The sequence below is a fragment of the Symphalangus syndactylus genome, chromosome 12 (genome assembly GCF_028878055.3).
Source record: "Symphalangus syndactylus isolate Jambi chromosome 12, NHGRI_mSymSyn1-v2.1_pri, whole genome shotgun sequence".
In the NCBI taxonomy this organism is placed as follows: Eukaryota; Metazoa; Chordata; class Mammalia; order Primates; family Hylobatidae; genus Symphalangus; species Symphalangus syndactylus.
The window spans coordinates 21,558,505-21,585,740 of NC_072441.2; the positions used below are offsets into that span (position 1 = coordinate 21,558,505).

A 27,236-nucleotide genomic window follows, 5' to 3' on the forward strand; every position below is an offset into this window, starting at 1 on the left:
CACATAGAAATCGGCAGTGAGGTACAGAAACAGCTGGATAGGTTATGGGCTGGCGTTTGCCTTATTTGAACACGGTTTGAACACTCAGCAGCCTATGAGTGGTTGAAGTACGGCTGCTGGGATTGGCCAGGACTCAGCTACTGTTACAGGCACATACTACTAAGTTAGGTTTTCAATTGTGTCTGCCTATTAGGCTAGGTTACAGTTCATCCACAAGGACTTGAATATAGAAGTACGGAGTCCTTCTCAGATCATATTTAGTTTGCTTTAATAACTCCCCCCTTTTGGTGATTTTCTCAATTTTGCGAGATTGACCAAAACTTTAGTCATTGATGTCACTATCACCGTCGTAAATGTACGTATATGGTCTTGAAACGCACCGGGAAACGGTCGAACAGTGGGTTCTGCAAGGTGGGAACAAGGACTGAGTAGAAGGTACCTCCTTATGCTGGAACATCCTGTTTATAGGAGAGAAACAAAACCTGGTCTGTTCTAGGATCTATGTGTTTCCTTAAAGTCTTAGTTTGACTATGTCACATTTAGCATGAACAACTCCATTTTTGTTTGATTTTGTCTGTTGGAGTTTAGTGCATGAGCTCGGTCCAAAATAATGGCCTCCCATAGTTTTGTTTAAAAAAAAACTCCCCCTTTTTGGTCAGGTTCTCACTTAGGTGAGAGTGTGACCAAAACTTAGGGCCTCAGCGCCACTCTCAGTTAACATGATTTTGGGTTTCCATTCTCGGCATGTCACTCATAGGTTATGGTGTCCCGATGGCCACACATTCCTTTTAGCTCTTGTTATTCCAGTTGAAGAGAGACCATTTGACATTCTGGAGATGGCTGCTTGTAAACATTTAAAACCTTTGAGAGAATACAGCATACCAGGGAGATTACTATTAGGACTATTGGAAGAATAATACTAAGAGTTTGGGTTATGTTCTTTACCCAGGGTCCTCATAAGCCAAACCAAACCGTCTAAAATCAAATAGATCAAAGAATGAGCTAGATGAAGAGTCTACTCACTTAAGTGATTTTTTTCACTAATCCCCTATAACTGAATCACTATAATACCCGATGTTTTCTCCATATGTCATAAGTGCCAGCAGCTATTTAGCCAATACTTTTCTGTTTGGCCAATTCTATTATTCTGCGTAACTTTCACAAGAGAATTTAAAGTTTTTTGTGTAACCATAGGCTTTACAGTAGAATCTGCTATAGAACCCATCTTGAGGGATACATTTCTAATCAGTGCCTCTTTTACTTCAAACTATGGAAAAAAGACCTAACAAATGATGCCCTTATAGAAGAGTGAAGGCCTCCTGGCAATGTTCTCTTTAGCCCATGATGTGGCTTAAGAGGAATAAATCAATGTTCTGTTTCTGACTGACTATGAGGCAATATATGAACCCTTAAAATTTGTCACCTGCATTGGGCCTTCATCTTTTATCCATCAAAGTATAACATTATCCATGTATAAGGCTGGCTGCAAAATCCTTCACAAATAAACATATACCCCATAATATACACATAACAGACCCCCTTTTCACTTCTATTGTTCATAGAGGCATAAGCAAGAAAAAAAATATTCAAAGATAAGAGTCTCATGATAGTACAGAAGTCTTAATCCATGATTTTAGGATAAGCTGTTCACCTTAAGGACACTGTCTTCTGGGGACACCCTGTCCTAGTTAGCTTTACCTTAAGGATTCCAATGGGTGTGGAGGGACCCTCCTCAGCTGTGAGATTATGAAAGTTGTGGGACCTCTGAAACTGAAAGTTCAAGGTCCCAAAGTTTTGCTGTAGTGTGGATGGCAAGGACAGTCTTTCTCTAATGTTCTCAGAAGATTCATTCTTTGGGTTCTAGATTGTGAAGGGATTGATTGTCCTCAGTGAACCATAAACAGCTTTTTTTAACCATGTAAAAATATACTGTAGCATAATAATCTACTATTATAACATCAGTCTTCTTGCATGGGAAAGCTTTCATACAACCAGAAAACATGCATTGAAAGTGACAATTGAATGAAATCCCTTATAAATATTTAAATGTCCAATCAGGTAGCCAAATGTACCTGAAGCTTTGATTGTTTTCCCAGGAATATGGGTTTGACAAACCAAATATTGTTTTTTTAGTAGTTTATAAGTCACCACACAAACATATTTAATCTGGATCATTTTATCTTTTCCATTACAAGTCATGGAATGCAGAACTTTTAATAATGGAAGCCTTAAGGACTCTGGAAGGACAAGGTGGCTGTCTTGGTTCTCCGTGAATCCATGCTTAAAAATGGAGTATGTCCTCTTGAGTACCAGTTGTTTCTCCAATTTAGGTGCATAGCACTGATAACTGATGGGTTATCTTAGGTAATTTATCTTAGGTAATTTGACTTAGATCATGGAGTTTATTCAAATTGTATATCTAAACAATTTTAGTATTGGCTGATTTAGCATGCTGATTTCTCTTTTTTTTCTTATACTTTAAGTTCTGGGGTACATGTGCAGAATATGCAGGTTCGTTACATAGGTATACATGTGCCATGGTGGTTTGCTGCACCCATCACCCGTCATCTACGTTAGGAATTTCTCCTAATGCTATCCCTCCCCCAGCCTCCTACCCCCTGACAGGCCCCAGCGTGTGATGTTCCCCTCCTTGTGTCCATGTGTTCTCGTTGTTCAGCTCCCACTTATGAGTGAGAACATGTGGTGTTTGGTTTTCTGTTCTTGTGTTAGTTTGCTGAGAATGATGGTTTCCAGATTCATCCATGTCCCTGCAAAGGACATAAATTCATCCTTTTTTATGGCTGCATAGTATTCCATAGTGTATATGTGCCACATTTTCTTAATCCAATCTATCATTGATGTGCATTTGGGTTGGTTCCAAGTCTTTGCTATTGTGAACAGTGCTGCAATAAACATACATGTGCATGTGTCTCTATAGTAGAATGATTTATAATCCTTTGGGTATATACCCAGTAATGGGATTGCTGGGTCAAATGGTATTTCTGGTTCTAGATCCTTGAGGAATTGCCACACTGTCTTCCACAATGGTTGAACTCATTTACACTCCCACCAACAGTGTAAAAGCTTTCCTATTTCTCCACAGCCTTGCCAGCATCTCTGTTTCCTGACTTTTTAATGATCGCCATTCTAACTGGCATGAGATGGTATCTCATTGTGGTTTTGATTTGCATTTCTCTAATGACCAGTGATGACGAGCTTTTTTTCATATGTTTGTTGGCTGCATAAATGTCTTCTTTTGAGAAGTGTCTGTTCATATCCTTCACCCACTTTTTGATGGGTTGGTTTGTTTGTTTTCTTGTAAATTTGTTTAAGTTCCTTGTAGATTCTGGATATTAGCCCTTTGTCAGATGGGTAGATTGCAAAAATTTTCTCCCATACTCTAGGTTGCCTATTCACTTTGATGACAGTTTCTTTTGCTGTCCAGAAGCTCTTTCGTTTAATTAGATCCCATTTGTCAATTTTGGCTTTTGTTGCCATTGTTTTTAATGTTTTCATCATGAAGTCTTTGCCCATGCCTATGTCCTAAATGGTATTATCTAGGTATTCTTCTAGGGTTTTTATGGTTTTAGGTCTTATGTTTAAGTATTTAATCCATCTTGAGTTAATTTTTGTATAAGGTGCAAGGAAGGGATCCAGTTTCAGCCTTACGCATATGGCTAACCAGTTTCCCAACACCATTTATTGAATAGGGAATCCTTTCCCTATTGCTTGTTTTTGTCAGGTTTGTCAAAGATCAGATGTTTGTAGATGTGTGGTGTTATTTCTGAGGTCTCTGTTGTGTTCCATTGGTCTATATATCTGTTTTGGTGCCAGTACCATGCTGTTTTTGTTACTGTAACTTTGTAGTATAGTTTGAAGTCAGATAGCGTGATGCCTCCAGGTTTGTTCTTTTTGCTTAGAATTGTCTTGGCTCTGTGGGCTCTTTTTTGGTTCCATATGAAATTTAAAGTAGTTTTTTCCAATTCTGTGAAGAAAGTCAGTGGTAGCTTGATGGGGATAGCATTGAATCTATAAATCACTTTGGGCAATATGGCCATTTTCACGATATTGATTCTTCCTATCCATGAGCATGGAATGTTTTTCCATTCGTTTGTGTCCTCTCTTATTTCCTTGAGCAGTGGTTTGTAGTTCTTTTTGAAGAGGTCTTTCATATCCCTTGTAAGTTGTATTCCTAGTTATTTTATTCTCTTTGTAGCAATTCAATGATTGCTGGATTCATTGATTTTTTTGAAGGGTTTTTCGTGTCTCTATCTCCTTCAGTGCTTCTCTGATCTTAGTTATTTCTTGCCTCCTGCTAGCTTTTGAACTTGTTTGCTCTTTCTTCTCTAATTCTCTTAATTGTGATGTTAGGGTGTCAATTTTAGATCTTTCCAGCTTTGTGATGTGGGCATTTAGTGCTATAAATTTCTCTCTACACACTGCTATAAATGTAGATTCTGGTACATTGTGTGTTTGTTCTCATTGGTTTCAAAGAACATCTTTATTTCTGCCTTCATTTTGTTATTTACCCAGCAGTCATTCAGGAGCAGGTTGTTCAGTTTCCATGTAGTTGTGCAGTTTTGAGTGAGTTTCTTAATCCTTAGTTCTAATTTGATTGCACTGTGGTCTGAGAGACAGTTTGTTATGATTTCCATTCTTTTGCATTTGCTAAGGAGTGTTTTACTTCCAATTATGTGGTCCATTTTAGAATATGTGCGATGTAGTGCTGAGAAGAATGTATATTCTGTTGATTTGGGGTGGACAGTTCTGTAGATGTCTATAGGTCCCACTTGGTCCAGAGCTGAGTTCAAGTCCTGGATATCCTTGTTAATTTTCTGTCTCGCTAATCTGTCTAATATTGACAGTGGGGTGTTAAAGTCTCCCACTATTATTGTGGGGGAGTCTAAGTCTCTTTGTGTGTCTCTAAGAACTGACTTTATGAATCTGGGTGCTCCTGTATTGGGTGCATATATATTTAGGATAGTTAGCACTTCTTGTTGCATTGATCCTTTTATCATTATGTAATGCCCTTCTTTGTCTCTTTTGATCTTTGTTGGTTTAAAGTCTGTTTTATCAGAGACTAGGATTGCAACCCTTGCTTTTTTTTTTTTTTTTTTTTTTGCTTTCCATTTTCTTGGTAAATCTTCCTTCATCCCTTTAATTTGTGTGGGTCTTTGCACATGAGATGGGTCTCCTGAATACAGCACACTGATGGGTCTTATGCTTTATCCAATTTACCAGTCTGTGTCTTTTAATTGGGGCATTTAGCCCATTTGCTTTCTTTTTTTTTTTTTTTTTTTTTTTTTTTGAGACAGAATTTCACTCTTGTTGTCTTGTTGCCCATACTGGAATGCAATGGTGCGATCTTGGCTCACTGCAACCTTGACCTCCCAGGTTCGAGTGATTCTCCTGCCTCAGCCTCCCTAGTAGCTGGGATTACAGGCATGTGCCACCACGCCCAGCTAATTTTGTATTTTTAGTAGAGATGGAGTTTCTCCATGTTGGTCAGGCTGGTCTCGAACTCCTGACCTCTGGTGATCCACCTACCACAGCCTCCCAAAATGCTGGGATAACAGGTGTGAGCCACCGTGCCCGGCCTAGCTCATTTACATTTAAGGTCAATATTGTTATGTGTGAATTTGATACTGTCATTATGATGTTAGCTGGTTATTTTGCTTATTAGTTGATGCAGTTTCTTCATAGCATCAATGGTCTCTACAATTTGGCATGTTTTTGCAGTGGCTGGTACCGGTTGTTCCTTTCCATGTTTAGTGCTTCCTTCAGGAGCTCTTGTAAGGCAGGCCTGGTGGTGACAGAATCTCTCAGCATTTGCTTGTCTGAAAAGGATTTTATTTCTCCTTCACTTATAAAGCTTAGTTTGGCTGGATATGAAATTCTAGGTTGAAAATTCTTTCCTTTAAGGATGTTGAATGTTGACCCCCACTCTCTTCTGGCTTGTAGGGTTTCTGCTGAGACATCCACTTTTAGTCTGATGGGCTTCCCTTTGTGGGTAACCAGACCTTTTTCTCTGGCTGCCCTTAACATTTTTTCCTTCATTTCAACCTCAGTGAATCTGATGATTTGTGTCTTAGGGTTCCTTTTCTCAAGGAATATCTTTGTGGTGTTCTCTGTATTTCCTGAATTTGAATGTTGGCCTGTCTCGCTAGGTTGGGGAAGTTCTCCTGGATAATATCCCAAAATGTGTTTTCCAACTTGGTCCCATTCTCCTTGTCACTTTTAGGTACACCATTCAAACGTAGATTTGGTCTTTTCACATATTCCCATATTTCTTGGAGGCTTTGCTTGTTTCTTTTCATTCTTTTTTCTCTGATCTTGTCTTCTTGCTTTATTTCATTGAGTTGATCTTCAATCTCTGATATTCTTTCTTCCACTTGATCGACTTGGCTATTGATACTTGTGTATGCTTCACGAAGTTCTTGTGCTGTGTTTTTCAGCACCATCGGGTTATTTATGTTCTTCTCTACACGGATTATTCTAGTTAGCAATTCATCTTTTTTTCAAGGTTCTTAGCTTCCTTGCATTGGGTTAGAACATGCTGCTTTAGCTTGGAGGAGTTTGTTATTACCCACCTTCTGAAGCCTACTTCTGTCAATTCATCAAACTCATTCTCCATCCAGTTTTGTTCCCTTGCTGGCGAGGAGTTGTGATCCTTTGGAGGGGAAGAGGCATTCTGGTTTTTGGAAATTTCAGCTTTTTTGTGCTGATTTCTCCCAATCAAGCCAGTGGATCTTAGCTTGCTGGGCTCTATGGGGGTGGGACCCACTGAGCCAGCCACCAGAGGGAATCTCCTGATCTGCTGGTTGTGAAGACCATGGGAGAAGCACAGTATCTGGGCCAGAGTGTACCGTTCCTCCCTGTACAGTCTCTCATGGCTTCTTTTGACTAGGAAAGGGAAATCCCCCAACCCCTTGTGCTTCCCAGGTGAGACAATGCCCCACCCTGCTTCAGCTCACCCTCTGTGGGCTGCACCCACTATCCGACCAGTCCCAATGAGATGAACTTGGTACCTCAGTTGGAAATGCACAAATAACCTGCCTTCTGCATTGATCTCTCTGGGAGCTGCAGACCGGACCTATTCCTATTCAGCCGTCTTGCCAGCTCTCTAGCATGCTGATTTTTCAGGCTGATTTAGCATGAAAATCTGGCAGAGTATTTTCTTGGTATTTAATTAATTTTTATTCTACTTCAGTTAGCAGTTTTATAAACCAGTTAGTCTTTTTATTAAAGTTTTAGGGATTCTTACCCAGTCTAAATGATATGAATTTAAAGTTATTAGAAACCTGTATTCAAGAGTGCTTTTTAGGGTCCTTTTTATCCTTTCACGAACTTTCTAAAAGACACCATATTCTAGGATTTTGCGTGTTTGTGAAGTTTTCAGAAATTGCATTAGCAATAAGTAATTAACTTAATGTGGCCGGGCGCGGTGGCTCAAGCCTGTAATCCCAGCACTTTGGGGGGCCAAGGCGGGCGGATCACGAGGTCAGGAGATCGAGACCACCCTGGCTAACACGGTGAAACCCCGTCTCTACTAAAAATACAAAAAAATTAGCCGGACGTGTTGGCGGGTGCCTGTAGTCCCAGCTACTCGGGAGGCTGAGGCAGGAGAATGGCGTGAACCCGGGAGGCGGAGCTTGCAGTGAGCTGAGATCGTGCCATTGCACTCCAGCCTGGGGGACAGAGCAAGACTCCGTCTCAAAAAAAAAAAAAAAAAAAAAAAAAAAAAAAAAAAATTAATGTAATGACTTTAAATAGTGATATTTAAAAACACAGTTCACAAGGAAATGTGGTTATCTCTGTGGTCTGTGATAACATAATAACCTTAATTATGATTGAAAGGATATACTCAGACATTAGAATTTTAGAAATCCTATACAATTTTGGAACATATATTAACATTATTCATTAAAATATAATCTGAAAAAGATTAAACATTGTTTTTATTTTGACAATCCCATGTAACTAAACATGTCAGATAATCCTGTTTACCTCTCCTTTGGATGCTCCAAGGGCCCTCTGTAGTGTCCAAAAGTTGGGGGTTAGAAAGACAATTTTGAAGCTGAAATTTCCTTTTGGGAAGCCTATAAAATATGTTAAAGGTTTAAAACACTTGATATTATGCTTAACCAGTTTAACCATGAGGTGAGATTCTTGTAAACATTTTGTAACCCTTTACAAATTTTTGTTAAAAAGCAGATCAGTGCTCTTAAGAAAAACATGTCATGCTTTTATTTCAATTTCAATTTACAGAAAAACTAAACAATACCCCTTTATCTTTAGCCAATGTCCACACAGAATTTCTTTTTAATGAGATTAACATTTCACAAACCTTCCACAATGTATTCAAACCTTTAGCTTTATTTTAATCTAATTTAAAACAATCTTTGAACCCTCTAACCTAGATAAAAATTTACATTCCTGTGCCTTCTTATAACCTTTTAGTAAAAACGCATTTTAGTTTCCTTACACACCTTGCACGTAAATCTATTTTCAGTAGTCTTGATTACATGTTGTAATGATAACTGTTAGCAACTTTTAATTTTGGTGCTAATTTTTCCTTTCATGTATCCTTTCACGACTTGTGCAGACAATCTATGATATGCTTAGACTTTCTGACTTGTCCTAATCATCCCTCTTTTTAAGCAACCAGTTATTTTACTTTAGGACAAGAATTTACCTTACGACATCCTGTCTTATATAAAATCTATTTTCTTTATAACCTTTTTTGCATAGCTAGGGGAGCATGGCTAATTCCACATGTCCCCAGGCCTTATTGAGAATCTAATGTCTCCAAGGTAGGTAAATTGAACAATTTTCAAAAGTCAAAGCAGTTTATGACCCTAAAGCATTAGTAAACCTAATATCTGACTTGTCTAATTTAGACAGAATGTCTTTATTTTACCAATAATCTTTAAAGCCGTTTTTATTTCCCAAAGATTACTAAAGTTACTTGAACTACATTACAGTTTTTATTTTTTCTTCCAAAAATGTTTTATCTAAGCACTTATTTTTCTTTAAGCCAATTACTTAGAGCTCTTTTATATAAACATCACACACACAACACATATAAAACTACACAGAGAACAAGATCCAGTAGTTGTAGGATTTTTCATTTGCCAGTTTCTTCATTGGATTACTGACCTTGGGGTGGAGCCTGTCAAGAAATGGCTAGGAAAACATGCAGTTTCTGGGGTCTAATAAGCAGGCACAGCTGTAAGGCAAAACGGATTTTGAGAGAGATCTATTTGCTTTTAATTCTTGAGGTTCCATGAGGAAAAGAGAGGGTTTTTTCCAAAACAGGATCAGTGGCACCTTCTTTATTTTTCCCAAGGAGTCCTAGGCTATCAGAAGTTATCTTAGGGCCTCTCATGTGTGCCTTAAGAGTGACAAGACAAAATGGAGAAAAATAATTCAATCAACTGAGAAGAAAAAACCTTTTTCAGCAAAACAAGATCCACAGAAATGAAAGACATAAAGGTGGCCAGGTGCGATGGCTCACACCTGTAATTCCAGCACTTTGGGAGGCCAAGGTGGGCAGATCACGAGGTCAGCAGATCAAGACCATCCCGGCTAACACGGTGAAACCCCGTCTCTACTACAAATACAAAAAATTAGCCAGGTGTGGTAGCGGGTGCCTGTAGTCCCAGCTACTTGGGAGGCTGAGGCAGGAGAATGGTGTGAACCCGGGAGGCAGAGCTTGCAGTGAGCCAAGATCGTGCCACTGCACTCCAGCCTGGGCAACAGAGTGAGACTCCATCTCAAAAAAGAACAACAAAAAAAGAAAAAGACATAAAGGCCTTTTAAATATACCTATAGCTTGGATATCCACTTTTAATTAAGCTGACTCTTAACTATAGTGCTCTTTAAAAAATCCTTTTAAATCTCTTGTTACCCAACTTTAGCCATGCCAAGTGGCCAGTATTTCTGGCTTTTGAACTTTACCTCCCAGGTGCTCAGAAAAAGGAATATTCATGGAAGGGAAGAGAATCAACAAATGATAAAGTTCCCACAGGTATCAAACCAGAAAGGACTCATTCCTTAACCCAGGAATCGAGCCCAGGCCACCACTGTGAAAGTAAAAAACTTTAGCTACTGAGCTACAGTACTGGGCAATCTCCATTGTGCTTCCCAGAAGGACTCTAGAGTAGTTAATTTTGAGCTTTCAAAGGTTTGTAACTACTCAACATAATTTTTAGAGCTAACTGTGACATGAACCCTAAAATTCCTGTTCCCTTGAAGGCAGAGACCAAGAAAAACTACCACCACATGGTTACAAAGTCAAGCTCCCAAGAATGTAAAACAAGATGGAGACCTCATACAGTTTTTTTTTAATGCACTTCAGTGTGTTGTTGTTCATTTGGAATGTTCCATTGTAAGTTATCTTTAGTAAGATTTTGCTATTTCTGTAAGACTTTGCTGCCTCCCAAGCCCAGTGTATAAACTGGAAGGAACTCTGCTCTTCAGAAATTAAGGATCTCATTTTTACCTAAAATATTGGCTTTTCTTTCAGCTTCCCTTGATGAACTTAGCCAGTGATTTTTCCTATCTAAGTGTGCAAGAAAAATGAAACAAAGGTGTAGAAAACAAAAAATCCCTTTGAATTTCCAAATGCCAAATTTTACAGCCCCTGCAATACTACCATTTACTACCAGTTTCTTTCTGACCTAGTCAAATCTAAGAGGCCTCTAATTGGATCCAAGCCTGTTAATTGCTGATCAAATCCCATCCTGGACCCAGTCCAGTTTCTGTTGTGACTTCTGAACCCAGTTTGGAATAGAAATTTGCTCAAAGAAACTTGGAGAGTTCAAAACACAAATCTGTGGAGCTCTGAAATCCGAAAGAGAACTTACCATGGTCCCCAGCCACTCAGAGATCAAAGGACACAAGTAGGTCCAACAGGTTCTTTGCTTGTTCACTCAGTGCTCCTGGGGGTCGTTAGAAGGTCTAATTCATATCCCACTTCTGACACCATCTAGTAAAAGAAAAACTTCAGCCGATTTAAAGGAGTTTAATTGAGCAATGAACAATTTATGAATTGGGCAGCCCTAGAATCACAGCATATTCAGAGAGACTCTAGGGATGCCTTGTGGTCAGAACAAATTTATAGACAAAAAAAAAAAAAAAAAGAAGTGACATACAGAAATTGGCAGTGATGTACAGAAACAGCTGGTTGGTTACAGGGTGGCGTTTGTCTTATTTGAACACAGTTTGAATGCTTAGCAGTCTATGCGTGGTTGAAGTATGGTCCACTGGGATTGGCCAAGACTCAGCTACTGTTACAGGCACATACTCCTAAGTCAGGTTTTCGCTGTTGTCTGTCTGTTAAGCTAGGTTACAGTTCATCCACAGGGATTCAAATATAGAGGCAGGAAGTCCTTCTCAGGCCATATTTAGTTTGCTTTAACACTTGAATTCCACCCAAACAAATCAGCTTGAATCAATGTGAAGAGAAATGTGACAATTTTTTAAATTTGTCAATTCCTTACCAATTGTGTGGGTGTTTTAGCATTCAGCTCCAAAGTCCCTTACTCTTGGCCCCCTTCAGTTTTTTTCCCTCCAGTGATGGTATTAGTAAAGATCTATGGTTAGTTATTTAAAAATGAGACTTTGAGAAAAGCAAGAGCCTTGGATTTCTAAATTTTACTGATGCATTGAGTATTTCTAAGTAGCTGATAGACTAGAGTTGTTTGGTGTGGCAGTTCCCCAGTGTGTCCAGTTGCTCACAAATTTTGACTTGAATGTTCTTTGTCAAATTGGCACTGAGTTTCTCCTTCTTGCCATCATTTGCTTCATGAAATAATCTTTCTTTCGTTTACATTTATAATCAAATGCAGTAGAAAGATTTTAAATGAGCTATTATAAAGTTTACTAATGATTTCTTATCTGCATAAGTTTTTTGCTCAGAACTTAATATTTCAAAATTTAAATTAATAAACATATTCCTAATACCCTTGTGAGGAGGGCAAACTAATATGGAATTTTATTTGAGGCTGTTTTAATATATACTTGATTATAAAGTCCCTTGAAATATTTTAATGTTCAACTTAATACCCCATAAAAAATCAATATTTGTGTTATTATTTAAACATGTCCTAGTGCAAAAGTTTAAATAACACTAAGTTAATAACTAAGAATAACCTAAAAACTAATTTTCAGTTCGTAACAACAAAGGAGGAATTAGGGCAATTCTTTGCTCATTTAGTTATTTAAATAAGTACTCTTTTTAAAAAGATAAAACAAGAGATAATTCCAATATATTTATTTTACATTTGAACAGATACTTTTATTTAATACAACATTCATTATCTATAAAAGCCTTAGTTCAGAAACAGAAGTGAGAAACAGAAAGGAAAATATTTTATTTATTTATTTATTTATTTATTTATTTATTATTATTTTTTGAGACAGAGTCTCACTCTATTGTCCATACTGGAGTGCAGTGCTGCAATCTTGGCTCACTGCAACTTCCACCTCCTGGGTTCAAGTGATTATCATGCCTCAGCCTCCCAAGTAGCTGGGAATACAGGCACACACCACCATGCCCAACTAATTTTTGTATTTTTTGGTAGAGATGGGATTTCACCATGTTGGCCAGGCTGCTCTTGAACTGTTGGCCTCAAGTGATCTGCCTGCCTTCACCTCTCAAAGTGTTGGGATTACAGGTGTGAGCCAACGTGCCTGGCCCAAACCATTTTAAATATAATAAAACCAAAAGTGGGTAAATATATATATATATAGAGATATATATATATATATATATTCTCACTGTATCAGTGTGCTATATAAAAACTTTACTCCAATAGCCTGAATTTACTAATTTGGTCTAATTTTAAATACAGAGGTCTAACTTTAAATTTAAATTAAATTTAAAATTTAAATTTAAAAATATTTAAATTTCAAATTTAAAACTAAATTTTAAATACTAATTTGTTTAAATTAGTAAACAAAACAACAACAACAAAAAAAACCGGAATCATAAAACATTGTATAAAGATGAGTAAAGAAATAATTTTTACCCTAAAGTCCAGGGTCAAATTGGGCCAGCAAAGTTCACTCAGCCATTTTGGTTATTTAGTACAGATCCTTAGAGAACCGATTTAAACAAATAAGTCTGATCTGTTACTAACAGATCCATTGTTAACATGTAAAAAGGTGTCTGAGATCAGTTTAGTCTCTTCTAAGTTCTTGGTACAACCTTTTTGCCCAAACAAATTTGTACTGTCAATGCAGAGAGTGTTTTTAAACACATTGGCAGTGCTAATAGATAGCTTGGGGGAAAAAGTGGGAGGTTTATGACTTCTACCTTTTCTTTCCAAAGCCCCACCCCACTGATCCTTAATATAAGCACGCAGTCTAGGTAGAAACCAGTTCTCACTATGCCATACAACTGCAAGACATGTTCCCCAGCCTCCTTCTCCATCCACATCAAGAAAGTTTGGAGCTGTCACCATTATTACAACCCTATTTGAAATAATTACAAAATCTAGAATCAGAACAGCTTAAATTTTAGGGCTTTATTGTATAACATTCTCTTTTTAAATATTCGGTAGTTATGGTCACCTTGGAAAGTTCTACAAAATATCCCTTAAGTTTTTCAAACTTTCCCACATGGGAATCTTCTGGTTATAACAGTTTGCTCTATTTAATATGTGTACAGTTTCACTGCTAGGGTGGTTCTCCCACTTATCTTGAATCTAGTGTGAGTGTTTTGAAATGTTCCTGCTCATTAAAAAGAAGCAGAGCAATAGAGATGAGAGGAAAATCTGAAAAGATGACACAATTTCCCACTTAATTTTCATTAAGTAAGAGATGAAAACTTTAGCTTCTGAGTCAGGAAGTTTGATTTTTTTAATTAATTTTTTTTTGAGTCAGGGTCTCACTCTGTTGCCCAGAGTGAGTGCAGTGGCATGGTCACAGCTCACTAGAGGCTTGACCTCCCAGGCTCAAGCGATCTTTCCACCTCAGCCTCCCAAATAGCTGGGACCACAGGAATGCACCACCACACCCAGCTAATTTTTTAATATTCTGTAGAGACAGGGTCTTTCTATGTTGCCCAGGCTGGTCTCGAACTCCTGGACTCAAGCAATCCTCCCATCTCACCCTCCCAAAGTGCTGGGATTACAGGCATGAGCCACTGTGCCCGACCTAGGAAATTTGATTTTTAATACACATTTTAATCTAGTTGACTTCCTAATCTCCTATACGATTGCCTGCTTCTTCTAATGTGTCATTTTTTTTTTTTTTAGGATTAAAAGAAGGATCTTATTGTTAATACCAAAGTGGCTTTATGAAGATATTCCTAATATGAAAAACAGCAATGTTGTGAAAATGCTACAGGTAACCTAACATCATCCAACAAAAACTAAGTGGCAGTTGAGACCAAGAGTGCAGTCTAATAATTAGAATAGAATTTCCATTCAAATAAATAAATGTGCACACATATTAACATAATTACATAGACATGTGTAAAAACAAAATTGTACCTGTTTCAAACCATACTTAAAAGAGATGAGACAATAGAGTTGGAGGAAAGAAAACAGAGAAGAAATAAAGAAACCTGTTCAAAAGAGAAAAGTGAAGTGGAAGATTGTAGGCCTTGTGCACGAGTCACCTGGTGACCAAACAATTGGTAGATGTCTTCAGGAACAAAGGGAGTAGGGAAGAAAAGCTCAATGAAATGAGCCTCAAAGACTCAAAGGGCTTCTGTTTCACATGAGATGGAGAGCCAGGTGGAGCCCAAGAAGGGCATCATTTTACTCTTTAAACCCAGTGGAATTTGAGAAAAGCAATGTGAGAGAACTGTGAACAACAGTGTCACAGGGGTGGGCTAGGTTTCCATTCTGGTGAAGAGAAGGCCACACACCAGGAAGCCCCTCAGGGTACAGGGACATCACTGATTATAAAGGAGGGACGGAACAAGCTATGCGTGTTCCTGATAACCCCTGGCCCTCGGGCTTGGCTGTCAAGGGGCTCAAAACCCAGTCCAAGGGACAGACACATCATCCAAGCCTCGCAATGCAGTGATGTAAGTACAATGGTAGAAACAAGCCCAAACACGTGATGGGAGTAGAGAGGAAACACTGAAAGGAGAGGAGCTGCTCAGGAGAAACACAGGGAATTCAAAGTCGGGGGACCCCTGGGGGTTAGAACAGCATGTTGGGTAAGAAGATGAGGTGTTTGTAAAACAAATAGAAGTGGCTCTGTTTCAAGCTCTGGTAAGCCTATTAGCTAACTCTTTCCCCAACCTCATGTCATCTGAACAAAGGGTTTCTAGGCTAAAAATAAAGTACTTTTTAAAAGTTCAAAAACAACTGGTCAACAGAATAGAGTCTGTGTTCTGTAACACAAGACTTCTGTGATCTGATCCACTCACCATTCCAGCTTTACTCCAGCCACTCCTCACGTCAAGATTTTTGATGAAGCAATACCCAATGTGCTGTTCTTGCCCAAACCTGGCAAGCTCCCTAAGGAGGCTGGGGCTGAAGAAAATTGGAATGACACTTCATGTCTTTTTATTCAAGATCTCCCTCTTTGCTAAACTCCCTTCCTATTCTGGGCTCCTGGAATTAGAGGCAAACCTTAGGGTTTCCCTCAGATAAGGTTTTGTTTTCTGCCCAAGAGACTAAGGAATGGTATCTTAGTCTGTTCAGGTGGCTTAAACAACAAACATTTATTTATCACAGTGCTGGAGTCTGGGAAGTCCATGATGGAGGAGCCAGTCAGATCACTTGCTAGTGAGGGCTCTCTTGTGGACAGCTGCCTTCTCACACGGCAGAGGGAGAGATCATCTCTTTCCTGTCTCTTCTTCACTAATCCTATTCATGAAGGTTCCACCCTCGTGACCTAATTACCACCCAAAGGCTCCACTTTCAAATAACATCACATTGGCTTCAGTGTGAGGGGGGCTGGGGAGAGGGCACACAAATGTTCAGTCCATAACAGGGGGCTATATTATAATTGTGTTGGGTGACAGTTTACCCAGGAAGGCCAGCCATCTGCTGGAAGGCCTCAAGTCCATTTATTGCCCAGAAAAGTCATCAGGCTAAAACCTTCACTCACCCTCCTGATCACCACAAACATGTCTGAATTGTGAGTAGCTTTATTTATTTATTTGTTCTTTTTGTTTTGAGACAGAGTCTTGCTCTGTCACCCAGGCTAGAGTGCAGTGGCATGATCTTGGCTCGCTGCAACCTCTGCCTCCCGGGCTCAAGCAATTCTCCTGCCTCAGCCTCCCAAGTAGCTGGGATTACAGGCTTGCGCTACCACGCCTGGCTAATTTTTGTATTTTTAGTAGAGACAGGGTTTCACCATGTTGGCCAGGCTGGTCTAGAACTCCTGGTCTCAAGTGATCTGCCTGCCTTGGCCTCAAAGTGCTGGGATTACAGACCTTATCCACCTTTAGAACCTCAGCACCAAGCATTTGTCACACGCTCATTCTCAGTATGTGAGCACAATAGGATTCTCCCCAACCTTTTTTTATTTAAGCAACAAAGTATTTTCTTGTAACAAGAAATATTAATATTCTTGCCTCAGAAGACCAACTTTTAAAAGGCCCTAAAATTAAGTAATAATAAGTTAATAAGTAAGAATCAACTTTTCTCTTTAAAACTTTTAAACCAAGAAATGTGCTTAAGAAGTGGATTTTTTTACTATTCCTTTTCTTCAGTCTTCTCATGCAGAATTTAATAAAGATTTGGAAGCAAGCAGGATAACAAAAGACAAAAGGGGGAGTCATATGGGAAGATAAACAATGTGAGAAAATGGAGGGAGAAAGGAAAGTTGAAAGAAAGCAAAATTCCAATCCTCATTCAATTATCCAGTTGGTTCCTTTAAACGTCTTTTGTAAAATAAAATGATGTCTTTTCTTCCTAGGAAAATAGTGAACTTATGAATAATAATTCCAGTGAGCAGGTCCTCTATGTTGATCCCATGATTACAGAGATAAAAGAAATCTTTATCCCAGAGCACAAGCCTACAGACTACAAGAAGGAGAATACAGGACCCCTGGAGACAAGAGACGGCCTGGAAAACTCGCTATTCGACAATACTACGGTTGTATATATTCCTGATCTCAACACTGGATATAAACCCCAAATTTCAAGTTTTCTGCCTGGGGGAAACCATCTCAGCAATAACAATGAAATCACTTCCTTAACACTTAAACCACCAGTTGATTCCTTAGACTCAGGAAATAATCCCAGGTTACAGAAGCATCCTAATTTTGCTTTTACTGTTTCAAGTGTGAATTCACTAAGCAACACATTATTTCTTGGAGAATTAAGCCTCATATTAAATCAAGGAGAATGCAGTTCTCCTGCCATACAAAACTCAGTAGGGGAGGAAGCCACCATGCTTTTGGGAAACGATTCACCCAGTGAAACTATTCCAGAACAGACCCTGCTTCCTGATGAGTTTGTCTCCTGTTTGGGGATCGTGAATGAGGAGTTGCCGTCTATTAATTCTTATTTTCCACAAAATGTTTTGGAAAGCCACTTCAATAGGATCTCACTCTTGGAAAAGTAGAGCTGTGTGATCAAAATCAATATGAGAAAGCTGCCTTGCAATCTGAACTTGGGTTTTCCCTGCAATAGAAATTGAATTCTGCCTCTTTTTGAAAAAAATGTATTACATACAAATCTTCATGTGGACACATTTTCACTTCCCTTGGATAAATACCTAGGTAGGGGATTGCTGGGCCATATGGTAAGCATATGTTTCAGTTCTACCAGTCGAGTAGTGACATTTCTGTGCTCCTGCCATCACCAGGTAAGATTTCCAGGAGCTCCAAGCCCTTTTAATTTTAGCCATTCTTCTGCCTCATTTCTTAAAATTAGAGAATTTAGGTTCCGAAGGTGGAACAGGCTTCATGGTCACACATACAGGCACAAAAACAGCATTATTGGGACGCCTCATATTTTTAATAAAGAGTCAACTATTTCTTCTTTATTTTCCCCCATTGAAAGATGCAAAACAGCTCTCTACTGTGTACAGAAAGGGTAAATAATGCAAAATACCTGGTAGTAAAATAAATGCTGAAAATTTTCCTTTCAAATAGAATCCTTAGGCCAGGCGTGGTGGCTCACACCTGTAATCCCAACACTTTGGTAGGCTGAGGTAGGTGGATCACCTGAGGTCAGGAGTTCGAGTCCAGCCTGGCCAACATGTTGAAACCCTGTGTCTACTAAAATTACAAAAATTAGCCGGGCATGGTGGCGGGTGCTTGTAATCTCAGCTACTTGGGAGGCTGAGGCAGGAGAATCACTTGAACCAGGAAGGCAGAGGTTGCACTGAGCTGAGACTGTGCCACTGCACTCCAGCCTGGACAACAAGAGCAAAACTCCTTCTTAAAAAAAAAAAAAAAATTGGCTTGCAAAGGGAGAGGCAAGTTTAATTTTCGTTTTATCACTTAAAATTCTCTTGAGTAGATAAAAATATAGCCCCAAATGATAAAATAAGTGAAGAATAGAAACAGAAGAGAAGTTCATCATTTGCTGTATTATTTTTTTCCCCTACTCCCCATTCAGGTATTAGGGATTTGATCTTAGTGTGATTTGGGACTAACAGAGCTGAGAAATAATAATGTGTGGAATCATGAGTTGCTGTCTTAAGAGTGATGGCTTTGTTTTCCTGTGGCATAGTTGGGATATTATTTACACTATAATAGAATCTATGAGAGGTAACAGATGCAAGATAAGCAAGACATAGTTTTTTGGTTACAAACCAGATATGTTAGAAAATTATTGTTAAAACAGGTATTTGTTCAGTACCTGTTTTGATGGCAAATACTTGCTGAACCTACCATTGCCCCAAATCCCATGTCGCCTGCAGATATCACCAGCCAATCAGAACAGGCCTTTCTGCTGAGCTGTACAAGTGGCCTCAGAAGCCTCCCAAGCAGTGTTCCTTATGGCCACAATCCACAAGGACTGGGGTGGGAGATTAAATCTATCAACCAATGAGGTCAATGTGGAAAAGTGGTTGATCTTTAAAATCTGAAATGCACATTTTAAGCTGAGAAATGTTACCCAGCAGACTATTGTGGTTAATATTTATGGGCAAGGACAACATTTTCGAATGATTGGAACAGTTTAAAATAGGGTAAAGCAGGGCATGTAAATTCATGCCTATAGTCCTAGCTAGTCAGGAGGCTGAGGCCGAAGGAACACTTGAGCCCAAGAGTTAGACACTGCAGTGCGCTATGATCGATGATTATGTGCCAGAATAAGACCCCATCTCTAAAAAACAAATATTCGTTCATTCATTCATTAAAATAAGTAGATTACCCACTGAATTTCTTTTTCTCCTCCAACAGTTGTCAATTTATACTCATATTTAGTCATTTTATTATGAAAAATCAGTTAATTTTAAAAAGACTCATTGCTTACTATGTCTTTAGCAAATGAGCAGGCTATTTTGTTTTACCTTTTTTTTTTTTTTGACAAAAATCTAAAAGCAATTTTATGGTCATTAAGTAGCCCTGAAATGAGGTTGACTGTATCTCTGTCCATTGTCCCATTATTAATTATGACCAGTAGCTGCCCTCGTTCACTCTCAGAAGCATCCCTTATTTGGATAATAAATTATGTGGTCACTCAAGACTACTTAATGTCCAGCATGTAAGTAATTCATCAGAAATTTATCTTTTTTTTTTGTGCTGACAATCCTCTTTATTTTACTTTTTATCATTTACCAAGAGGCCATTTTGCTCCAAAAGGGTGTTACTATTCATAGTGTAAAAAAAAGTATCCCCTGATGTATAAACTCTATTCTGTTTATCCTATAATATGTATATATTTTTTGTACTTTGCATATTCTGAAAGGAATATATTTTAAATCACTAATGAAATGCTAATCTTAAATCTCTTGACTTGTAAATTGCCGTATGCCTTTGCTTGATTCTTTTGCAAAAGGAGAATCATAAAGAAGCCAAGAAGGAGGTAGCATTTGAGACCGAAATAACAAAAGACTAAGATAAATCTCTGATGTTTGCAAACCTGATGAAGACATCTGGTAACGTGAAGAATATTTTTATAGTACGTTTCACCATAATTGTAATCTATCACACATGAAAAAAGCTTTTATCAAGCTTAAAGGATTGCAGCATTGTTTGATCTTCTGCAAATGTTTCCACTGCAGCGAGTGCCTCCTTTTCGCCCCCTAGAGTGGGAAGGAAGCCGCTTTCTCATTCTGTGGTGTCTTAACCCACATCACTATTCAGCACAAAGGAGACACTTCTGATTCTATCTTTGCCGTTAGCCCTTGTTGGTCCCAATGGACTAGAAATTGAGGCTATACCTGCAATGGGAGCAATGTACCTGCCTTTGTCTCAACTCAGGGGAAAAATTCAAGCTGCTTTATCACAATGCAACCTTCGCAGGGGAGAAAGGGTTTCTTTCTATAATTCTTGTATTCAAGAAGGATTCATTGAACTACTGAATGCCCTTACTGTTATATGTGCAAGGCCTTTTGAGGGATGTGGATTTAACAAAACCAGTCAATCCCTGCAGGCTTGGGGCTTATATCCTAGGGGGAAGAGACAGACAGTAAATTAGGACAAGTCATTCATTGCCCCCAAGGAGGTTACATTTTAGTGGGGAAGAGGCCAGAGGTAGGGGGTGGAGAGAGGCAGAAAAAAATAAAGGAAAATGTCAGATAATAAGTGCTGTCTAGAGAGGTAAAATGGGATAATGTGGTGGATAGCAACTTGGTGGCCACTTTACGCTGGGTGGTCAGGAAAGACCACTCCCAGGAAGTGATACTGAGGCTCATCTGAGTCTCAGTTAAGAGCCAGCTGGCCACTGACAAATCCTTCTATAGAGAAAGTCTTGAGTGGCTAATGTCTTTACTTCTTTCCCTCCTGTACAACTTACCACTGATTCCCTCCCACCCTGACCACACCCCACCTCCCGTCTTTACCTTCTTAAGCCAGAATTTTCTGCAGATTCTGAGGACAAGTGCATACCTTTTCATCTTTCTATCTAGCTCTTGTGTCTATTATTAACTTTCTTTCTCTGCGTCTCACAATCCTTTAAGTTGCTGATTCCTAAAGGGGCATGTCCTGTTTCTTGGTATGGGTAAAGGGGAAAGAGGAAGAGAGAAAAAGCCTCTCAAAGTACCAATCAGAGGGAGGACGGGAAGAGAAATACAAAGAAAGGCAGGTTGATACTTAGGAATGCTGAAGCAAAATGGAGTGTCATCGTTCTGGACAACACTAATGCTGATTAATGTATGTTGTTTCCTCGTGTTCTAGTATCTTTTTCTCCCTCTCCCTCCCTTTTCTTACATAAAAACCATAGGAGGAGGTGCAAGTCAAGTACAGTTTAGGGGTGTTTGCTTGGTATGTGTGCAGGTGTGTGTGTGTGTGTGTGTGTTTAATTGGAATTTCTTTCCTTTTTTTTTTTTTTAACAGGGTATTGCTCTGTCACCCAGGCTGGTGCACGATCACAGCTCACCGCAGCCTCAACCTCCCAGGTCCAAGCGATTCTCCTATCCCAGCCTCCTGCGTAGCAAGTGCACATCACCATACCCAGCTATATTTTACATTTTTTGTAGAGACGAGTCTCACCATTTTGCCCAGGCCTGGACTCAAACTCTTGGGCTCAAGCAATCCTTCCACCTTGGCCTCTCAAAGCACGGAATTATAGGCATGAACCACTGCACCCAGACTAAAATTAGGATTTCTTTTTAGTTATAAATAGTATTGAAGGGAGGCTTATGAGTTTTTAATATGTGGTTCTCAGGTAATGTGGGTTGCTGTTTGGCCTTTGAGTGTGTTCCCTTGAGTGGCTAATTCTTATATATTAGTCATTCTCCCTTTGGCATAGAGACAGCACATGACTATGGCATTGAGAAAGGTTTTCAAAAATAATTTTTAGCAATTGATTCTCTTTCTCCAAATGCAGTCTGTTGGCTAGGCACAGTGGCTCACGCCTGTAATTTCAACACTTTGGGAGGCTGAGGTGGGCAGATCACTTGAGGTTGGGAGTTCGAGACCAGCCTGGCCAACATGGTGCAACCCAATCTCGACTAAAAATACAAAAATTATCTGGGCATGGCGGTGCCTGCCTATAATCCCAGCTACTCAGGAGACTGAGGCAGGGGAATTGCTTGAACCCGGGAGGTGGAGGTTGCAGTGAGCCAAGATCGTGCCACTGCACTCCAGCCTAGGTGACAGAGCGAGACTCCATGGCAAAAAAAAAAAAAAGCTGTTGTAGAATCCTCAAATGTAAAACGGATGAAAGAAAATCTCCTGTTGAAACAGACCTTGGAGGTCATACCTGTGCCCTCTGCCTCTCCCTCTCTCTTTTCCACACTTCCCTCTGAACAACATATAAAGCTGAGGCTAGAAGCTCTGCTCTTCTATACTTAGGAGACTGGGATCCTGGACCAACCTTAAGAAGCCTGTACTTGAGGACTGAACCTTAGTCTGCACTTCAGCCACAGGCTGTCAACGCAGGCTCAGGGGACCAGATCCAAACCTTACTAAACTAAGATTAATGACTGCAAAAAGGGCTTTCTCTTGATCCTGGTGGATAAGCTTTTTGATGTGCTGCTGGATTCGGTTTGCCAGTATTTTATTGAGGATTTTTGCATCAATGTTCATCAAGGATTTTGGTCTAAAATTCTTTTTTTTGTTGTTGTGTCTTTGCCAGGCTTTGAAATCAGGATGATGCTGGCCTCATAAAATGAGTTAGGGAGGATTCCCTCTTTTTCTATTGATTGGAATAGTTTCAGAAGGAATGGTACCAGCTCCTCCTTGTACCTCTGGTAGAATTCGGCTGTGAATCCATCTGGTCCTGGACTTTTTTTGCTTAGTAAGCTATTGATTATTGCCACAATTTCAGAGCCTGTTATTGGTCTATTCAGAGATTCAACTTCTTCCTGGTTTAGTCTTGGGAGGGTGTATGTGTCGAGGAATTTATCCATTTCTTCTAGATTTTCTAGTTTATGTGCATAGAGGTGTTTGTAGTATTCTCTGATGGTAGTTTGTATTTCTGTGGGATCGATGGTGATATCCCCTTTATCATTTTTTATTGCATCTATTTGATTCTTCTCTCTTTTCTTCTTTATTAGTCTTGCTAGCAGTCTATCAATTTTGTTGATCTTTTCAAAAAACCAGCTCCTGGATTGATTAATTTTTTGAAGGGTTTTTTGTGTCTCTATTTCCTTCAGTTCTGCTCTGACTTTAGTTATTTCTTGCCTTCTGTTAGCTTTTGAATGTGTTTGCTCTTGCTTTTCTAGTTCTTTTAATTGTGATGTTATGGTGTCAATTTTGGATCTTTCCTGCTTTCTCCTGTGGGCATTTAGTGCTATAAATCTCCCTCTACACACTGCTTTGAATGTGTCCCAGAGATTCTGGTATGTTGTGTCTTTGTTCTCATTGGTTTCAAAGAACATCTTTATTTCTGCCTTCATTTCGTTATGTACCCCGTAGTCACTCAGGAGCAGGTTGTTCAGTTTCCATGTAGTTGAGTGGTTTTGAGTGACTTTCTTAATCCTGAATTCTAGTTTGATTGCACTGTGGTCTGAGAGACAGTATGTTATAATTTCTGTTCTTTTACATTTGCTGAGGAGTGCTGTACTTCCAACTATGTGGTCAATTTTGGAATATGTGTGGTGTGGTGCTGAGAAGAATGTATATTCTGTTGATTTGGGGTGGAGAGTTCTATAGATGTCTATTAGGTCTGCTTGGTGCAGAGCTGAGTTCAATTCCTGGATATCCTTGTTAATTTTCTGTCTCGATCTGTCTAATGTTGACAGTGGGGTGTTAAAGTTTCCCATTATTATTGTGTGGGAGTCTAAGTCTCTTTGTAGGTCACTAAGGACTTGCTGTATGAATCTGGGTGCTCCTGTGTTGGGTGCATATATATTTAGGATAGTTAGCTCTTCTTGTTGAATTGATCCCTTTACCATTATGTAATGGCCTTCTTTGTCTCTTTTGATCTTTGTTGGTTTAAAGTCTGTTTTATCAGAGACTAGGATTGCAACCCCTGCTTCTTTTTGTTTTCCATTTGCTTGGTAGATCTTCCTCCATCCCTTTATTTTGAGCCTATGTGTGTCTCTGCATGTGAGATGGGTTTCCTGAATACAGCACACTGATGGGTCTTGACCCTTTATCCGATTTGCCAGTCTGTGTCTTTTAATTGGAGCATTTAGCCCATTTACATTTAAGGTTAATATTGTTATGTGTGAATTTGGTCCTGTCATTATGATGTTAGCTGATTATTTTGCTCGTTAGTTGATGCAGTTTCTTCCTAGCCTTGATGGTCTTTACATTTTGGCATGTTTTTGCAGTGGCTGGTACCGGTTGTTCCTTTCCATGTTTAGTGCTTCCTTCAGGAGCTCTTGTAGGGCAGGCCTGGTGGTGACAAAATCTCTCAGCATTTGCTTGTCTGTAAAGGATTTTATTTCTCCTTCACTTCTGAAGCTTAGTTTGGCTGGATATGAAATTCTGGGTTGAAAATTCTTTTCTTTAAGAATGTTGAATATTGGCCCCCACTGTCTTCTGGCTTGTAGAGTTCCTGCCGAGAGATCCACTCTTAGTCTGATGGGCTTCCCTTTGTGGGTAACCTGACCTTTCTCTCTGGCTGCCCTTAACATTTTTTCCTTCATTTCAACTTTGATGAATCTGACAATTATGTGTCTTAGAGTTGCTCTTCTCGAGCAGTATCTTTGTGGCGTTCTCTGTATTTCCTGAATCTGAATGTTGGCCTGCCTTGCTAGATTGGGGAAGTTTTCCTGGATAATATCCTGCAGAGTGTTTTCCAACTTGGTTCCATTCTCCCCATCACTTTCAGGTACACCAATCAGATGTAGATTTGGTCTTTTCACATAGTCCCATATTTCATGGAGGCTTTGTTCATTTCTTTCTATTCTTTATTCTCTAAACTTCGCTTCTCACTTCATTTCATTCATTTTATCTTCCATCACTGATACCCTTTCTTCCAGTTGATCTCATCAGCTCCTGAGGCTTCTGCATTCTTCACGTACCTCTCAAGCCTTGGCTTTCAGCTCCATCAGCTCCTTTAAGGACTTCTCTGAATTGGTTATTCTAGTTATCCATTTGTCTAATTTTTTTCAAAGTTTCTAACTTCTTTGCCATTGGTTTGAATTTCCTCCTGTAGCTCGGAGTAGTTTGATCATCTGATGCCGTCTTCTCTCAACTCGTCAAAGTCATTCTCCGGCTTCATCCCTGGGATGCAAGGCTGGTTCAACATATGCAAATCAATAAATGTAATCCAGCATATAAACAGAACCAAAGACAAAAACCACATGATTATCTCAGTAGATGCAGAAAAGTCCTTTGACAAAATTCAACAACACTTCAGGCTAAAAACTCTCAACAAATTAGGTATTGATGGGACATATCTCAAAATAATAAGAGCTATCCATGACAAACCCACAGCCAATATCATACTGAATGGGCAAAAACTGGAAGCATTCCCTCTGAAAACTGGCACAAGACAGGGATGCCCTCTCTCACGACTCCTATTCAGCATAGTGTTGGAAGTTCTGGCCAGGGCAATCAGGCAGGTGAGGGAAAAAAAGGGTATTCGATTAGGAAAAGAGAAAGCCAAATTGTACCTGTTTGCAGATGACATGATTGTATATCTAGAAAACCCCATCGTCTCAGCCCAAAATCTCCTTAAGCTGATAAGCAACTTCAGCAAAGTCTCTGGATACAAAATCAATGTGCGAAAATCACAAGCATTCTTATAAACCAATAACAAACAGAGAGCCAAATCATGAGTGAACTCCCATTCACAATTGCTTCAAAGAGAATAAAATACCTAGGAATCCAACTTACAAGGGATGTGAAGGACCTCTTCAAGGAGAACTACGAACCACTGCACAATGAAATAAAAGAGGACACAAACAAATGGAAGAATATTCCATGCTCATGGGTAGGAAGAATCAATATCGTGAAAATGGCCATACTGCCCAAGGTAATTTATGGATTCAATGCCATCCCCATAAAGCTACCAATGACTTTCTTCACAGAATTGGAAAAAACTACTTTAAAGTTCATATGGAACCAAAAAAGAGCCCACATCACCAAGTCAATCCTAAGCCAAAGGAACAAAGCCAGAGGCATCATGCTACCTGACTTCAAACTATACTACAAGGCTACAGTAACCAAAACAGCATGGTACTGGTACCAAAACAGAGATATAGATCAATGTAACAGAACAGAACCCTCAGAAATAATGCCACATATCTACAACCATCTGATCTTTGACAAACCTGAAAAAAAACAAGAAATGGGGAAAGGATTCCCTATTTAATAAATGGTGCTGGGAAAACTGGCTAGCCATATGTAGAAAGCTGAAACTGGATCCCTTCCTTACACCTTATACACAAATTAATTCAAGATGGATTAAAGACTTACATGTTAGACCTAAAACCATAAAAACCCTAGAAGAAAACCTTGGCAATACCATTCAGGACTAGGCATGGGCAAGGAATTCATGTCTAAAACACCAAAAGCAATGGCAACAAAAGCCAAAATTGACAAATGGGATCTAATTAAACTAAAGAGCTTCTGCACAGCAAAAGAGACTACCATCAGAGTGAACAGGCAACCTACAAAATGGGAGAAAATTTTTGCCACCTACTCATCTGACAAAGGGCTAATATCCAGAATCTACAATGAACTCAAACAAATTTACAAGAAAAAAACAAACAACCCCATCAAAAAGTGGACGAAGGAGATGAGCAGACACTTCTCAAAAGAAGACATTTATGCAGCCAACAGACACATGAAAAAATGCTCATCATCACTGGCCATCAGAGAAATGCAAATCAAAACCACAATGAGATACCATCTCAGACCAGTTAGAATGGCCATCATTAAAAAGTCAGGAAACAACAGGTGCTGGAGAGGATGTGGAGAAATAGGAACACTTTTACACTGTTGGTGGGACTGTAAACTAGTTCAACCATTGTGGATGTCAGTGTGGCGATTCCTCAGGGATCTAGAACTAGAAATACCATTTGACCCAGCCATTCCATTACTGGGTATATACCCAAAGGATTATAAATCATGCTGCTATAAAGACACATGCACACGTATGTTTACTGCGGCACTATTCACAATAGCAAAGACTTGGAACCAACCCAAATGTCCAACAACGATAGACTGGATTAAGAAAATGTGGCACATATACACCATGGAATACTATGCAGCCATAAAAAAGGATGAGTTCATGTCCTTTGTA

At 39.2% G+C, this 27,236-nt stretch overlaps 1 protein-coding gene across 3 annotated transcripts in view; it reads left to right on the top strand.

The window, feature by feature from the left end:
• The window catches only part of IL23R (interleukin 23 receptor), a 100,375-nt gene extending 73,696 nt beyond the window's left edge, over positions 1–26,679 (top strand). Inside the window, exons 10-13 of one of the 3 annotated variants that reach the window (XM_063625280.1) lie at positions 14,265–14,355; positions 16,891–17,784; positions 19,929–20,051; positions 25,143–26,679. In XM_063625280.1, the coding sequence (XP_063481350.1) occupies positions 14,265–14,355; positions 16,891–17,541 (742 nt within the window). In that variant the 3' untranslated portion in view covers positions 17,542–17,784; positions 19,929–20,051; positions 25,143–26,679. Of the gene's footprint in view, positions 1–14,264; positions 14,356–16,890; positions 20,052–25,142 lie in introns of those variants that run through there. The other 2 variants (XM_063625279.1, XM_063625281.1) reach the window with 2 other exon arrangements.
• Positions 26,680–27,236: the final 557 nt, after the last annotated feature.